This window comes from Rhincodon typus, chromosome 9 (genome assembly GCF_021869965.1).
Source record: "Rhincodon typus isolate 14 chromosome 9, sRhiTyp1.1, whole genome shotgun sequence".
NCBI classification, from domain to species: Eukaryota; Metazoa; Chordata; class Chondrichthyes; order Orectolobiformes; family Rhincodontidae; genus Rhincodon; species Rhincodon typus.
The window spans coordinates 15,887,102-15,903,259 of record NC_063340.1 but is presented as its reverse complement, the minus strand read 5'-3'; the positions used below and the strand labels follow the sequence as shown (position 1 = coordinate 15,903,259).

The 16,158-nt window shown below is 40.4% G+C and overlaps 1 protein-coding gene across 4 annotated transcripts in view; it reads right to left on the bottom strand.

Annotated features, from left to right (window-relative positions):
• Positions 1–16,158, bottom strand: part of rmnd1 (required for meiotic nuclear division 1 homolog) — a 91,056-nt gene that overhangs the window by 11,715 nt on the left and 63,183 nt on the right. For all 4 annotated transcript variants that reach the window (XM_048601265.1, XM_048601263.1, XM_048601261.1 and 1 more), the window contains 4 exons: positions 15,188–15,294; positions 12,302–12,366; positions 10,805–10,881; positions 9,806–9,926 (listed from right to left, as the gene is read on the bottom strand). In XM_048601265.1, coding sequence (XP_048457222.1) covers positions 9,806–9,926; positions 10,805–10,881; positions 12,302–12,366; positions 15,188–15,294 — 370 coding nt within the window. The remainder of the gene's footprint in view (positions 1–9,805; positions 9,927–10,804; positions 10,882–12,301; positions 12,367–15,187; positions 15,295–16,158) is intronic.

Here is a 16,158-nt window from a genome sequence, read left to right as displayed (position 1 = left end):
TTAAGGTTGGGGTGGAAGGTGTTAGTGAAGTGTATGAACTGTTCGAGCTCCTCGTGGGAGCACGAGGCGGCGCCGATACAGTCATCAATGTAACGGAGGAAGAGGTGGGGTTTAGGGCCGGTGTAGGTACGGAAGAGGGATTGTTCCACGTAACCTACAAAGAGGCAGGCCTAGCTTGGGCCCATGCGGGTACCCATGGCTACCCCCTTTGTCTGTAGGAAGTGGGAGGAATTGAAAGAGAAGTTGTTGAGTGTGAAGACGAGTTCGGCTAAGCGGATGAGGGTATCAGTGGAGGGGGACTGGTCGGGCCTGCGGGACAGGAAGAAGCGGAGGGCCTTAAGGCCATCTGCATGGGGAATGCAGGTGTAGAGGGACTGGACGTCCATGGTAAAGATGAGGTGTTGGGGACCGGGGAATTGGAAGTTCTGGAGGAGGTGGAGGGCGTGGGTGGTGTCACGGACATAGGTAGGGAGTTCCTGGACCAAGGGGGAGAAAATGGAGTCTAGATAGTTGGAGATCAGTTCGGTGGGGCAGGAGCAGGCGGAGACAATGTGTCGACCAGGGCATTCAGGTTTGTGGATTTTGGGAAGGAGATAGAAGCGGGCAGTGCGAGGTTGGGGAACGATGAGGTTGGAGGCCGTGGGTGGGAGGTCATCTGAGGTGATGAGGTTGTGGATAGTTTGCGAGATGATGGTTTGGTGCTCAGGGGTGGGGTCATGATCAAGGGGGCGGTAGGAGGAGGTGTCGGAGAGTTGGCGTCCGGCCTCGGCGATGTAGAGGTCAGTGCGCCATACTACAACTGCGCCTCCCTTGTCCGCGGGTTTTATGGTGAAGTTGGGATTGGAGTGGAGGGCTGCACGTTCTGCAGGGGAGAGGTTGGAGTGGGTGAGAGGGGTGGAGAGGTTAAGGCGATTGATGTCTCGACGGCAGTTGGAGATGAAGAGGTCGAGGGAGGGTAGGAGGCCTTGGGGTGGTGTCCAGGAGGAGGGGGTGTGTTGGAAGCGGGAGAAGGGGTCAGTAGAGGGAGGGTTAGGTTCACGGTCAGGATTTGGAATACGCTGCTTGGGAGAGTGGTGGAGGCAGATTCCGTATGACGTTTCAAAGAGAGCTGGTTGTGTATTTGAAATTAATTAATTTAGAGGGCTACAGAGATAGGGCTAGAGAATGAATAGCTCTTTCGGGAGCCATTACAGACACGATGGGTTGAATGGCCTCCTTATGTACTAAAAAGTTCTATTATTTTATTCTATGATTCACCTGGATTTCCCAGTCAGAAGAAATATTTATCACTATTCCTGTAAAAAAACCTTGTTTCTGTTAAAGCAAAACACTGTGGATGCTGGAAATCTGAAATATAAACAGAGTACTGGAGAACTCAGCAGGGCTGACAGTATCTGTGGAAAGAGAAATGGAGTTAACATTTTTAGTCCAGTATGACTCTTCTTGTGAACTCAAAACATGTTTTATCCTAGTTTGAGACTCTTGCAGTTTAACACTTGGGTGTCTAGGTATTTTCATAGATCATAGAATCTATGTGGAAACAGACCCTTCAGCCCAACAAATCCACACCAACCTTCAGAGCATCCCACCCAGACCCACCCCCCGTAACCCACCTAATCTACACATCACTGAACACTATGGGCAATTTAGCATGGCCAATCCACCTACCCTGCACATCTTTGGACTTTGGGAGGAAACTGGAGCACTCAGAGGAAACCCACGCAGACACGGACAACGTGTAAACTCCACATAGACAGTCGCCCAAGGGTTGAATCAAACCCTAGGCCCTGGTACTCTGAGGCAGCAGTGCTAACCACTGAGCTAAAATCTAAGATACTTCTTCTGAGGTAAAGATATCCTTCCTGAAGTATTGTGTGTCCAAGATTGCACAAGATCAAATGGGTAAATGGGCTGGAAAATGGATAATCTAATCTGGATGAATGCAGGATATTGCATTTTGGTACAACAAACAAAAGTAGGGCTTATATAATTAACGGTAGGATCTTGGGTAGTGTTGTAGAGCAGACGGACCTAGGGGTGCAGGTAACATAATTCTTTGAAGTTTGCATCACATACAGGCAGGGTGATTAAAAAGGCATTTAGCATGCTTGCTTTCATTGTTCAGTCCTTTGAGTGTGGGAGTTGGGAAGTCATGTTGAGGTTGTACAGGACAATGATGAGGCCTTTTCTGGAGTACTGTGTCCAGTTCTGATCACCCAGTTATTAAGCTGGAGTGGGTTCAGAAGAGTTTTACCAGGATGTTGCTGGGTATGGAAGGTCTGAGTTAATAAAGGAAGGTTGGATAGGCTGGGACTTTTTTCACTGGTGCACAGGAGGTTGGAAGGTGAACTTATAGAAGTTTATAAAATCATGAGGGGTATAGATAAAGTTAATGTTAGTGTCTTTTCCCTAGGATGGGGGTTTTCAAGATTGAGGGCACATTTTTAAGGTGAGAGGAGAGAGATTTATAAAAAACATGAGGGACCAGTTTTTTTTACACAGAGGGTGGTTCACGTGTGGAATGAACTTCCTAAGGAAGTGGAGGATATGGGCATAATTACAACATTTTAAAAGACATTTGGATAAATACATGAACAGGAAAGGTTTGGAGGGAAATGGACCAGCAGCAGGCAGGTGGAACTAGTTTAGTTGGGGATTACGTTCAGCATCGACAGGTTGGACTGAAGGGTCTGTTTCCATGCTGTATAACTCTAATGTGATCTAACCAGGGTTTTGCATAACTGTAGCATGACTTCATAAAATGGTAATAGTATCGAAGGGTGATGGTTGGCCCCTTAAGCTTGTGGCAGCTCCTTGCAAGGGCAATTTTGCTATTTCCTGCTCTCCTGCACATTCCCAGTAGCCTGCATTTTTTCCCTCAAATTTTTATCCAAATTCCTTTGAAAGCCACAACTGAATCCGCCTTCACTACCTTTTCAAGCAGTGAATTCCAGATTGTAACCACTCACTGTGTAAAAAGCTTTTCCATATGTTGCCTATGGTTCTTTTGCCAATCACCTTAAAAGATGTCCACTTATGTTCAACCTTTCTGCTGTGGTATTCCAGTCCTTTAGATAGAAAGGCTCACATTCCATTAGAACTTTTAATAATTTAGAATACCTGTTTATAAAATTTTAATAATCAAGGCACATGAACCCTAGGTATTTTTTTTTTGACTTTTTTTGTTGTACTCAAGAGCCGTTCTCCGACCTCCCATGTGGTCCCTCCTGAAACTCCGCCTCCTTCTCTCTCACTTTCCTCCTGTTTAAAGTATCGTCATTTTTGATCTTTTTTTAAAAGTTCCAAAATCAAAGCAAAAATGTAAAGAAACCAAAAGTACCACTTCAGGAAAGTGAAGAAATCAGCTCCAGCACTGAAAAAACCTCAATAGAAAACAACTCTTACAGCCAAGATTCTCTCCCGTCCACCATTTTTTTGGGGGTTTGAGCTATAGGGAGAGTCTGAATAGGCTGGGGCTATTTTCCCTGGAGCGTCAGAGACTGAGGGGTCATCCTATAGAGATTCATAAAATCATGGGGGGCCTGGATAGGGTGGATGGAAAAGGTCTTTTTCCCAGGGTAGGGGGTCTAAAATTAGAGGGCATAGGTTTAAGGTGAGATGGGAAAAATTTAAAAGGGGCAACATTTTCAAGCTGAGGGTGGTTTGTGTACGGAATGAGCTGCCAGAGGAAGTGGTGGAGTCTCATACAATATTTTAAAGGCATCTGGATGAATACATGAATAGGAAGGGTTTAAAGGGATACGAGCCAAATGCTGGCAGATGGGACTAGATTTATCTAGGATATCTGGTTGGCGTGGATGAGTTGGACCGAAGGGTCTGTTTTCATGCTGACATCTCTATGACTCCATAGCTATCTTTTGATTTTCACTGTTTCTAGCTCTTCATTTAGAAAATGTGTTTTATGCTTCCTATTATTACTCATTTTTATACTTGAAGCAGTGGCACTACCTCTTTCCCAAGTTACTAGCATTGTCATTTTATAGAAAGAATTCTAAGCAGCAGAATTATTTTGTCATTGGTTTGGTACAAAATATGGTAATTGATATTTACTTCTTAAAATTATGTTTGACTTTGAAACACCTAAAGATTTGCAGAATTGCTAAAAATGCCACTTAATTACTATGGGTAACCCATTAAGCGCTTCCTTTAGATCAAATAACATTTGTCAATATTGTAAAAGATAAACAGCAATATTCAGCAATTATCTGTGGGGTAAGAAACAAAGTTAATGTTTTAGTTCAATGTCCTTTTATCAGAGCTGGAATAATTTAGGAATAATTTTGAAGAAACTGGAGTCAATGAAACGTATATGAACAAAGAAAAGATCCCTGTGCTAAGTTGTTTCTCTGGAACACCCTGGATCACTCACATGCTTCTTCCCTTGCAAATCTAAGAGATGCAACATCTGCCCTTTCATTTCCTTCCTTCCTGGTGTCATAGCCACTAAATACCCCTTCCAACTGAACCAGCAATTTATTCCAATTTAGGATATAGTACTGATTACTAACAAAGTGGTCTTCTCTAAACTGAGGAGACCAAATGCAGAATGGATGACTGCTTTTCTGAACACTACCATTCAGTCACCAAGCATGAACCTGAATTTCTAGTCCCTTGCCATTACAATTATTCATCCCTTTCTGTCCTGAGCTTCCATCAGTTGCTCCAGTGAAACTTGGCATAAGCTCATCTTTCAGCAAGTCATTTCCATTCAGAATCAGCTTTCAGCTTAATATCCTTAGATTATAACCACAGCTCACATTATCGCAGACAGCAATTATAACCATATTTACACCCCATGGATCGTTTGCTTCTTTACTTGTCCTGTTACTTTGCACTTCCTTCCTTTTTGTCCATTTAATTACCTCCGTCCTTCTCCTAAGCTCAGATCTTTCTTAACTTGCCCCTCACAACCCCATTACCCGCTCCTTTCCCTGGCTCTGCACTTGTTTATAAATTGTTTAAGCCTATACTTTTTCCCAGTTCTTATAAAAAAATCAACACTCTTAAATATTAAATATTTCAGTCCATTGACGCTTCCTAACCTGCTGAATGTTTCTAGCATTTTCTGTTTTTATCTCAGATTTACAACACCTGGCGTGTTTTAGATGTACTTCAGTTAAGTCCTGTTTTCCCACTTATTGAAAGCCCTTTTCATCTGCTTTAGTGCATTCTCACTACACCATTTTTATGCTAGAATGTAATATTATTTTCTACTAAAATAGCAAACGAGGTAGCAATTATACAGCTGTGGTATTACCTTGCATTAACAGTGAGTAAAAAAATCAGTACTTTAACTCCCATCCAATATGATTGGTATTGCTTGTATAAATATGGGCTTCAAAGAAAATAAAACAATCCCTTACAATTAAAGCTACATAGAGTGTAAATATTAAACATGGTGTGATTTGAGATTCAAATGAGTGTAATGTTGTCACCCTTGCAGCTTTCAACATTATATGTACCATTTAACCAGATTATTCCATTGTAATTACTTCTAGTTATTCAGTGCTGTGTCCTGCTACTGGAGTTTTGAATATAAATAGAAACATCGACTTTGTGGGATGAGTGGCACCATAGTTCAGCAGTCTGTCCTCTCACCTCTGGATCCAGGGTTTGAATCCAGTATAAATATATGGAATGAAAGCTTTCTCTGTTTGCTGGCTGAAATAATCTGACCTTGAATCACCTTTGTAAGATGATGTGATTCTGTCACAAAAAACTGTGTTTAACCTTACTCAAAGAAGTTACAAGGAGGATGACTTCTGTGAGAAATAAAAGTGATACGCTGCCGCAGTAAAGGTGTTCTTCTGAGATCAGGATGAAAGCAAACAATTAATGTATGGTAAGGGAAGTTTTAATCTGCTTTAAACCTGCACAAAAGAGAGTTTTGTCTGTCAATAGCTTGTGATTTGAAGGGACAGGATGCCTCAGATAAGGAAATTAGTGCCTTGAACAGTGACCAAGATCTCCTGCAGTGCTGTTATCGATATCGGATTGCCACAACGCTTTTACTTTACTCCACCCTGATGCAGCTCTGCATTTCAGGCCAAGAATTTGGATCCCAAATTCTTCAGAAACATTGAGCAAACCTTCAATCGAAGCAGCATGGAAGCATTAGGGGAGAGGAAACAAGGCATGCCCTGTTTATACAACACTGGCTGTCATAATATAAGTTTAAACGTTCAGTGTGAAGGAATGAGTGGTTAAGTGAGTGAAGTAAATGGGTAGAGTTGAAGTTTGGACAGATCACAGGTGAGTAGGGTGAACAGTTGTCAAGCAGGTTTGGTGATAATCAAGTTGGGTGGGGTTGGCTGGTCAGAGAGTAGTCATGGAATGGACTAGTAATGTGGAATGGATGGTTCATCAGGTAATGTCGAGAGATAGGGTACAGGGTGGGGTAATAATTGTAATTGTGGGTCAGTCATATTGGAGTTACACCTGGAATTAGTTTTCTAATATTTCCCAAATAACTATCAAGGTTAGCACATCAGAACTGTCTGATTCACTGATTCCAATTCAAAGTTAGAGATCTGTTTGGAGGTTCCAGGAGAGCAGGGAATTGCCAGTCTTAAGTCCATCCTACTTGAGCAACCTACATTAACTCGGAACTTCTGCAGATTTGCTTCCTGGGCCGTACATCTAGTCTCCAGTAATCTGAAGATTTGACTATTTGGACCAATTACTACTTGTTTTAAATAGTCAAACAGTATGTCAGGAGCAACTATAGTTTCTCTTCTGCTCTGGCAAAAGCATGAGACCTCTTATAGTGCTACTCTAGTTAAAATACACTTTTTTTTCTTGATATTAGGGACAGTATAAAGTGAGTCATTCCCAGTAAGTCCAGTTTGTTCTGCATTGCAGAGCCAAGATTTAAACATACCTAGCTGGAAACAGAGGGAAGTGTAATGATGCCAGACCTCCAAAAACTCAAAGTTTTGCTTTGAGTTCTGAGGAAGGGTTACCGGACCCAAAACGTTAACTCTGATATTTTCTTCACAGATGCTGCCAGACCTGCTGAGCTTTTCCAACAACTTCTGTTTTTCTTTGAGTTTTGACTTACTGTGATATAAATCGTGCTGCAGTTACCCATCGGGAGTTGGTGAAAGGGCAATTTCAATTGAAATGTATAACTCAAAGGGATGGTGGCTTTTTGACCTTTATGTCTGTGCTCATTTTTTGTTCAGATTTTCTTGACATTAGAACAGGAAGGAGCGTATGTAGGAAAACGAAAGTAAATACGATCTGCAAAATTGCCAGTACGAAAATTATCAGATGAAATATTCAGAATTCAGCAATACCAAAGGAACATAAATGAGGAAATGTGAAAAGAAATTCCGAGCATACAAACTGCCACTGCAACTTAGGGGAAAACAAAATTACAAGTGAATTGACTAAACAGGTAAAATGATAATGAAGGTAGTTTTTAAAGTGCCCCGAATACACTGTTTCATGGTTGATGTCACACAAGATTAAAGGCTGGTCATACAGATTAGCAGTTATCAGGGCTGCACTTCCTGTGTTCATTATGCCACTAACTACCTCTGAAGACCTTGGCAACCTACTTGGCAATGATTGAGTACAATTGCTTCGAAAGGCTTCGAGTCATCGTAGGAGCCATGTCATCTGTAGCAAGGTCAACCTACACCACTGGAGGTCAGTATTGCTACTGACAATCAAGATCACCACTGCTCTCAACTTAACTTTCCAGGCTAGAAATGGATGGTGGTGCAAATGATCCCTATTTGCTATCTCCACATGTGTGAAATAAACACATTAGTAAGTAGTTTTAAGATTCTTTCCACTGAAGAGCAACTAGCACGTGTTGCACAGCCATCATGTTTGTGCTCTTTCTCCAGGATCATAACTTTCTTTTACCCATTTGCATACTTTGAATAACCATGCCACCATCCCAAACATACTAATTATATCTTCTGGGATGTGTGGAGCTACATTAGTGTTCCGAGTATAGGCTGGGGCAATTCTCCCTGAAGTCTGAATGGCTGAGAGGTCACCTTATAGAGATTTATAAGGTCATGAGGGGCACGGGTGTTTTTCCCAGGATAGGGGAGTCCAAAACTAGAGGGCATAGGTTTGAGGTGAGAGGGGAAGGATCCAAAAGGGACCTAAGGGGCAACTTTTTCATGCAGAGGGTGGTGCACGTAATGGAAAAAGATGCCAGAGGAAGTGGTGGAGACTGGTACAATTACAACATTTCAAAGGCATCTGGATGGCTACATGAATAGGAAGTGTTTAGAGGGATATGGGCCAAATGCTGGCAAATGGGACTAGATTAATTTAGGATATCTGGTTGGCATGGATGAGTTGGACCGAAGGGTCTGTTTCCGTGCTGTACAACTCTATGACTCTATGAATTATCTGTAAGATGAATGACAAGATGTTAATAGTCACTCAAGAAAGTGAAAAACAAGATGAGGAGACATTTCTTCACCTAGAGAGTGGTGAGCCTGTGGAGTTCATTACCACAGGAAGTAGTTGATGCCAAAACATTGAATGTATTCAAGAGGTGACTAGATATAGCACTTGGGGCTATTGGGATCAAAGGTTATGGGGAGAATGCAGGATTAGGCTATTGAGTTGGATGATCAGCCATTATCGTGAAGAATAGCGGAGCAGCTCGAAGGGCCGAATGGCCTCCTCCTGCTCCTATTTTCTATGTTTCTATATTTCAGTGATTAGTATCATCCAACAGCACTTTACCATATTTAAAATTATGTATGGTACAGGTAGACCCAGAAATTCTTCCAAGGTAGGTTCTTCAGAAGAAATGAAGAAAATTAGAAAATTCAGTGTAAACAATAGCTAATTCTGGGCTTAGTGCCCAGCTTCTGTACTGAAATTTCTGCATTAAAAAAAAGTTCAAACTCAAACAGAGATGAATTATTCAATGGAACAGATAAGTTTTAAAGTGCTAAATCTTTTAGTTAAAATATAGTAGACCAGAATAGCCTTTATTGTCAAATATATTCAATGAGTATAGTGAAAAGTTTATACGTCATCAATTACAATGCCGATAATGATAATAATAATGTTTTGAATATTTGTGAAAATAGAAGTAATGAAATGAGCTCCAATTGCTCTGTACCTGCTTTCAGTTGCAGGTCATCCTATTGAAATAAATGAAAAATCAAGTTGACAGCAAATAAACAATCTTTGGTTGCGTCATATCTATGCTTTCCATGTACAATGTGAAATTCTGTTTAATGTTAATAATATTCCTTAACTGTGACTGCAGGAAGAATTCCACATGTGATTCAGTAAAATTTTAAGCTGAAACTCCTGGGTATGGTATATATTAGGCTGGATTAGTCTCTTCTACAATTGTGTGCATGAGATGCAAATAATAAATAGCACATATTTGATACATACACATTAGATTCTCTAATCACAAAAGCCTAAATACAGTTCAAATAGCAATTTGAACCTTTCTAGACCATGTGGTTAGATTTTCTTTAGATATGATGCTTTCTTTGCTAGTCACTCCAGACTTCCCAATAAGTTATTTATGCAAATACAAGGATCTGCCTAGCACAAACATCATTTGCTAATAAATATTGTCACATTCATGAAATAGAACATTTTCAGTTATCTTTGTATAAAAATGTAGTTTATCAGTACTTCTAATTCACTTCTGAGACATGGAAAATGCAGTTTTGGACATCTATGGCCTAACTGTGCAGCTTTCCCACTGGCAGCACAGAGTTATTTCTATGCTTATTACATGCACAGATTTTAGCTTGTCACTATTTCCTAGGACAACACATACCTTTACACGTCGGTTAATATTCAGAAATTGACAAGTTTTATCATAGAGCTGTTCCAGGTTTTCTCTGTCCCAGTAAAAATCAGGGGTCATCAGGAGATCGGAACTCAAATTTATATGATGTCTGAAAGAGAACAAATTTCGGAAAACACCAGGCAGATTAGTGCTGTATGTGGTGCTGAACTCTTATGTTAATACTCACAAGACATTTTGGTACTATTATTTATATAGGAAAAGAGAATTTGCAGAGAAAAAGACAAAGTTATAATAATCTATTCTGAAGAAGGGTCACTGGACCGAAACATTAACTGTGCTTTCTCTCCAAAGATGCTGCCAGACCCACTGAACTTTTCCATCAATTTCTGTTTTTGTTTCTGATTTCCAGCATCTACAGTTCTTTGGGTTCTTTTTTAAAAGAGATAATAAGATTCCCTAACCTGAAAAAAAAATTCTACTATCTGTATTTGTGTCTGTTTTGGTTCATAGATTATAGGCAGTTATCATACATCATGCACCCCATTTTGGATTCCCATCATACTTCAAATGTTTAACCTTGCCAAATTTCTGAAAAATGTTCTTCGTGATACAGGCTGGTTTGTTGTTATCTCTGCAGGATGCTTGGAAGATTTAATACCTAATCTAATGATTTCTCTCATTAGTTTACTTCCCTGTAGTCTGGTTTGAATGCATGGATCTTAACGGTAATTACCAAGAAACAACACACAGATAAGCTTGCCACCCAATGAAACGTGGCCAAGGTAGATTTTAAGGGGGAAAGAGAGGACCATGGTGATGGTACAGTCAGCAATGATGGGATAATTAAAATCAAGGATGCTGCAGGAATATGGCCACTAAATGCTTCTTGGTAAATTACGTTATTATCAATACAATGTTAGTGCTGTCTTCGTGATCCTTGAATTCCTACTGCATTACTTAGAAACAAAGAATTAGATGTGGAGCTCATATCTATTCATTGGTGGATTTTCAGAAGTAAATTTTTACCTCAAGGCAAACAGTTCACCAATTTTCTGCATGACTTCAGAACGTGTAAGTTTCACTTGTTTTCCTGATTTCAGCATCTGAATAAAAAGGCAGAATGCTGTGAAGCTAAGTGAACTTTTGAAGGTATGAATCTGACTATCAGAACTAGTCAAGTTTACAAATACTGTACATACATAGGTTTCAGTAAAAAAGCACAGATTAACATGCTAGCTTGACATGTTGGGTGAAATTGGGCTGTACTTAACTATACCTGGATTTATTTAATGGCACTCATTTCTTTTAAATTGACAAAAAGTAATGCTTATACCTAGAGTTCAGAATTAGATCACACAAAGCTCAAGAAATTTGGGGCTGAGGCATAATGTCTCTTAAGCCAATGCTTTTCTTTTAATAATAATCCTCATTAATTTGATCTATCATACATGTAGCACAGGAGATAGAGTAGAGATGAGCGACAATTAGACGAGGGGAATGGGCTGTTTCTCATTATTAGAAAACAACCTGCCTCAAATTAAAGTGGACCTATATTCTTGTCCAGATCTTCACAGAGAAAGATGATTTGCTCTGTGTAATACATAAATGATTTCTAAATATTGCATTTAGTATGATTTAAATGGTGAGCAGATTTCTGCTCTATCCTCATGTTGTATGATGCAAGGGTGTCTTGCTCATTCCATGTATCAAAATATTCCCATCTTCCCAACACACATAATTGTGTAATGAAATTATGTTGGAACGGGTTTCTTGCTCAATCCTGGAGGTTGCGCCTCATTTTCCATTTAGTTCTTCCTTCTCTGAACTATCTCCTCACCTTCTTTACTTTCTCCCTCATTGTCCTGCATCATAGGGTTGCCAATTCCTGGTCACTCCCAAATTTCTAAGAGCTGCAACTGCAGCTTCCTAGTTTTGCTGAATAGATTCATGGTCTTCCCTGCTGCTCTGACAGAGTCTTTTTAATCTCTTCCATTGTGCAAAGCAAGTTTTTTTTTAAGTTTTTTCATGAAAGCATCACTGGTGAGGTCGACATGAGTTGCTCATTCCCAACTGCCCTTGGGAAGTGGCAGCAAGCAATCTTCTTGAACTGCTACGATCTAGCTATGCCTACAGTGCTGTTTCATTTTGTCCTTATCAGCTGTGCATTCATGAAGATCAATTGTAACACTTCCATATCTCCGTGATGGAGACTGACAAACTCAGGAATGACCAAGAATCGAACCTGTCCCCTGTATTACACGACAATGGACTTGTTCACTGAATTACAGAGGAAGCTGTGAAATACTTTGAAGGTGAGGGATAAATTAATAAAACTGGAGTCATATTTAATAAATTCCAGGCAATGCCAACAAATCAAGGTGGAAACCATGGTAGCTAACTGGCTTTCGCATCCATTTCATTTATATTCCAATCATAACCGAACTTTATTTGGTTTATTTTAATTTCAAGATCCAGGTAAGACATGCTTGACGATCTGATGAAGGAAAATGTTACATTACTCACCTCAGGAATGAACTGAATGGACTCAACAAAGTTATCCAATGACACCTCCCAGATGGCAAGTTTTACTGCAATCAAGATAAGATTAGAAACTTTTAAAATCACCAAAGATTTTAATAACTTGGATGAAATGTGAGTTTAAAAAAAAATAAAAAGCTACATTGTGCATAGATTTCCTATGTAATAGCTGATGCTGAATTGGACTTTGTCATTCTGTAACATCAATACTATGTCACATCATAAACAATGCATTTGTAATACTATTAAAGCTTTAAGATTGCAAAACGACAATAAGTCAAACCAAATTCGAAAGATATGATAACTTGTGGGCTAGTCCCAGAAAACAGTTGGGAAGCTGCCAAACTTTCATTGAGTGACTCACTAGTATCTTTCAGAGAAGGCAACCTATGCTCCCCCCATCAACTCAGCTTGATCTTAAGCCCCACTTTCAGCCTACTAAAAGTGACATTGTTAACAAACCACACCGTTAATACCGGAAAAGGGTATTTACATAGCTAAGAGTGAGTGAAAAAGATTAGGATCCAGCTGTTCTGTAAATGCACTGGAACTTCTCTCTATATAATGTAAAGACTGTGTCATTTTTGTGTTTGTTTAATTGTGGGCTGAAAAGATAAAAAGAACCGTTTTAAAAACCAGGAATTTCAAGGATAGCGACATAATTTTGAAAGCATGCACCTGATACTCATTGTAAATACCATGTACACAACTAAATAAAAACTAAAAGAACTGCGGATGCTGTAAATCAGGAACAAAAACAAAGTTGCTGGAAAAGCTCAGCAGATCTGGCAGCATCTGTGGAGGAGAAAACAGAGTTAACGTTTTGGGTCCGGTGACCCTTCCTCAGAACTGATAGTGGCTGGGAAAACGTCAGTTTGTATGCAGAAAATAGAGAGGTGGGTGGGGTAGGGAGTAAACGATAGGATAGAGCCCAAAGAGAGAGAAAGACAGCTGGTCAGACAAAGGAGTTGCTAACGATCAGGCTGGAAGGGTGAATAGTTGTTAATGGGGGCTGTTAGTGACTAACAACAGGGGGTGTGTAGTGGCAGGCTATGTGGTAACAAGGCCTGGTGTGTGGGGTGGGGGGCTGGGACATGGGAGAGTTTAGGCCCTAAAATTATTGAATTCAATATTGAGTCTGGAGGGCTGTAGGGTCCCCAAGCGGAAAATGAGGTGTTGTTCCTCCAGCTTGCGTTGGGCTTCACTGGAACACTGTTGCAAGCCAGAGACAGAGATGTTGGCCAGGGAGCAAGGTGGTGCATTGAAGTGGCAGGCAACAGGTAGTTCAGGGTCTTTTTTGCGAGCAGAACGTAGATGTTCTGTGAAGCGGTTGCCAAGTCTACACTTCGTTTCCCCAATGTAAAGGAGACCACATTGTGAGCAGCAAATGCAGTAGACTAGATTCTTGGAAGTGTAGGTGAAGTGTTGCTTCACCTGAAAGGTATATTTGGGCCCTTGGATTCTGGGGAGGGAGGAGGTAAATGCGCAAAATGTGATCATGTACACAACTGTTGGTTTAAGCAGTAGTGGGACAAGATTGCTGATGAATTGCAGGCGAAGGATTGTGTACAAATGGAGCTTTGGTTGGCAACAAGTAGCAGATTATTTCGCAATTAATGGCCAGTTACCAATGACAAATATCTTTTGCCTGTCAGTTTTGTGATTGATTGTCAGGTACCTGAACAGTTTGGGGCTGTGGACAAGATATAGCAGAGCCATCAGGTCTCCAGTAGCCCATGAACTCTGTTCTCTGCAACAAGCCACTTTAAGCCTGATGAAAACCCATTCGCCTTCCTTTCAACAGTCGCTAAATCAGAGACCTTTAATCAGTGAACCAGCCACCCTGTACCTCTTGCAAACCAGCAGGGGCATCTGGAAAGCTAAAGCCAAAGAAAGCCACCTTCTGATCAGTCCAAGAACCAATTCAAAAGATCCTGTAAACAAAGACTACTGAAATGCTTTCCCAATTTTCTCTCCATGCATAATATTCTCATTTGTTTTTGCCCTTGTCAAAAGTGTTTTAAGTGGACTTTTTAAGGGGATTGGAGTTTTATTTGGTAGAGTTACATACCGATGATTCGTAATTGTTTACCTGTAGCTAGACTCTAGTTACTTGTAATACATAGCAATTCTTGTTAGTACAGAAACCTGGTCCATGTTTTCTATCAACCTGGACCTAGAAGACAGGTAAATTGGTGAATTCTGCATTTGAACAGAACAGAACAGAATCTCTACAGTGTGGAAACAGGCCCTTCAGCCCAACAAGTCCACACTGACCCTCAGCGCATCCCACCCCGACCCATCCCCTATAACTGACCTAATCTACACATCCCTGAACACTATGGGCAATTAGGCATGGCCAATTCACGTGGCATGCACATCTTTGGACCGTGGGAGGAAACCGGAGCACCAGGAGAAAACCCACACAGACACAGGGAGAACGTACAAACTCCACACAGACAGTCACCCGAGGGTGGAATTGAACCCGGGTCCCTGGTGCTGTGAGGCAACAGTGCTAACCACTGAGCCATCGTGTTTAAACAAAGGCGTTAACTTTTCTGATAACTGAGAGTGTATTGACACTTGATTTCCAGCATTCTACCCTATTTGCAACAATAAAGAAAATCTACCAAAACACACACACAATGCAAAATGGTTTTAATTTTAATTAAGCAAAAGAATCTTGGGGGGAGACAATACGAAACATTACACCTGAAGACGATCATTAATATGATGGCTCAATGGTATATCAATTTTAAAAACAGGTTGAATATTGGTGATGCATTGAAAAATGATTATGTACAATAATTGTGAGGATATAATGAGAAAAATGTACAGGATCTGAAGTTCATCCACATCTTTGAGTCTCACCTGACAGGGAAAGTGCATTTGAAAATGCAAACTTCTCCAAAATAGATTCATCCAGCTCCAGATCAGAGTTCAACAAAATCTGTCCTCTATGCAGCTTTGAATGCCCGCTGTGGAAAACAAAAAAATATATATATACACACAATATGATCGAGATAATATTTGACTATTTTGAAAATTCTAAGCAATATCATATCACTTGTTCAAATTGATCTTTCCACACATCATTATAGAACATAAATTGACTTGAATGTAAGTATACAAAATGAACCATTCTTGTATTGTCCCTCCATTAAAATATGCATTTGGTGTACAATAAGTTCTGGAACTGCTCAATAATCATACAAATTCCCGTTTTATATGAAGACTTTTGTGGAGTGTAAACAGTCCAACTGCTCTGTAAGTGCAGTTGTAAGTCTCCCAGTTCTAATAGGAAACAGCAAGATGAGACAAATGGTCTTGAAAACTTTAACTCACATTACTAACATTTGTTCTCAAATGCACTAGCAAATGACCAAAACAAAGCCTTAGTTTATGTGCACATGATGCAATATTCATTAACAATAACAACAACAACAAAAACAGAAGTTGCTGGAACAGCAGGTCTGGCAGCATCTGTGAAGAAAAAATCAGAGTTAACATTTCGTGTCTGGTGATCCTTCTTCAGAACTGATGGTAGCTGGGAAAACATTGGTTTATATGCAGAAAATAGGGGAGGGGGATGGGGTAGGGAGTAAATGATAGGATACAGCCCGAAGAGAGAGAAGAGCAGTTGGATAGACAAAGGAGTTGATAACGATCTGGCTGGGAGGGTGAATAGTTGTTAATGGCGACTGTTAGTGATTAACAATAGGTAGTGTGTAATGGCAGGCTAAGTGATAACAAGGCCTGGTGTGTGTAGTAGGGGGCTGGGACATGGGAGAGTTTAGGCCTAAAATTATTGAAGTCAATATTGAGTCTGGAGGGCTGCAGGG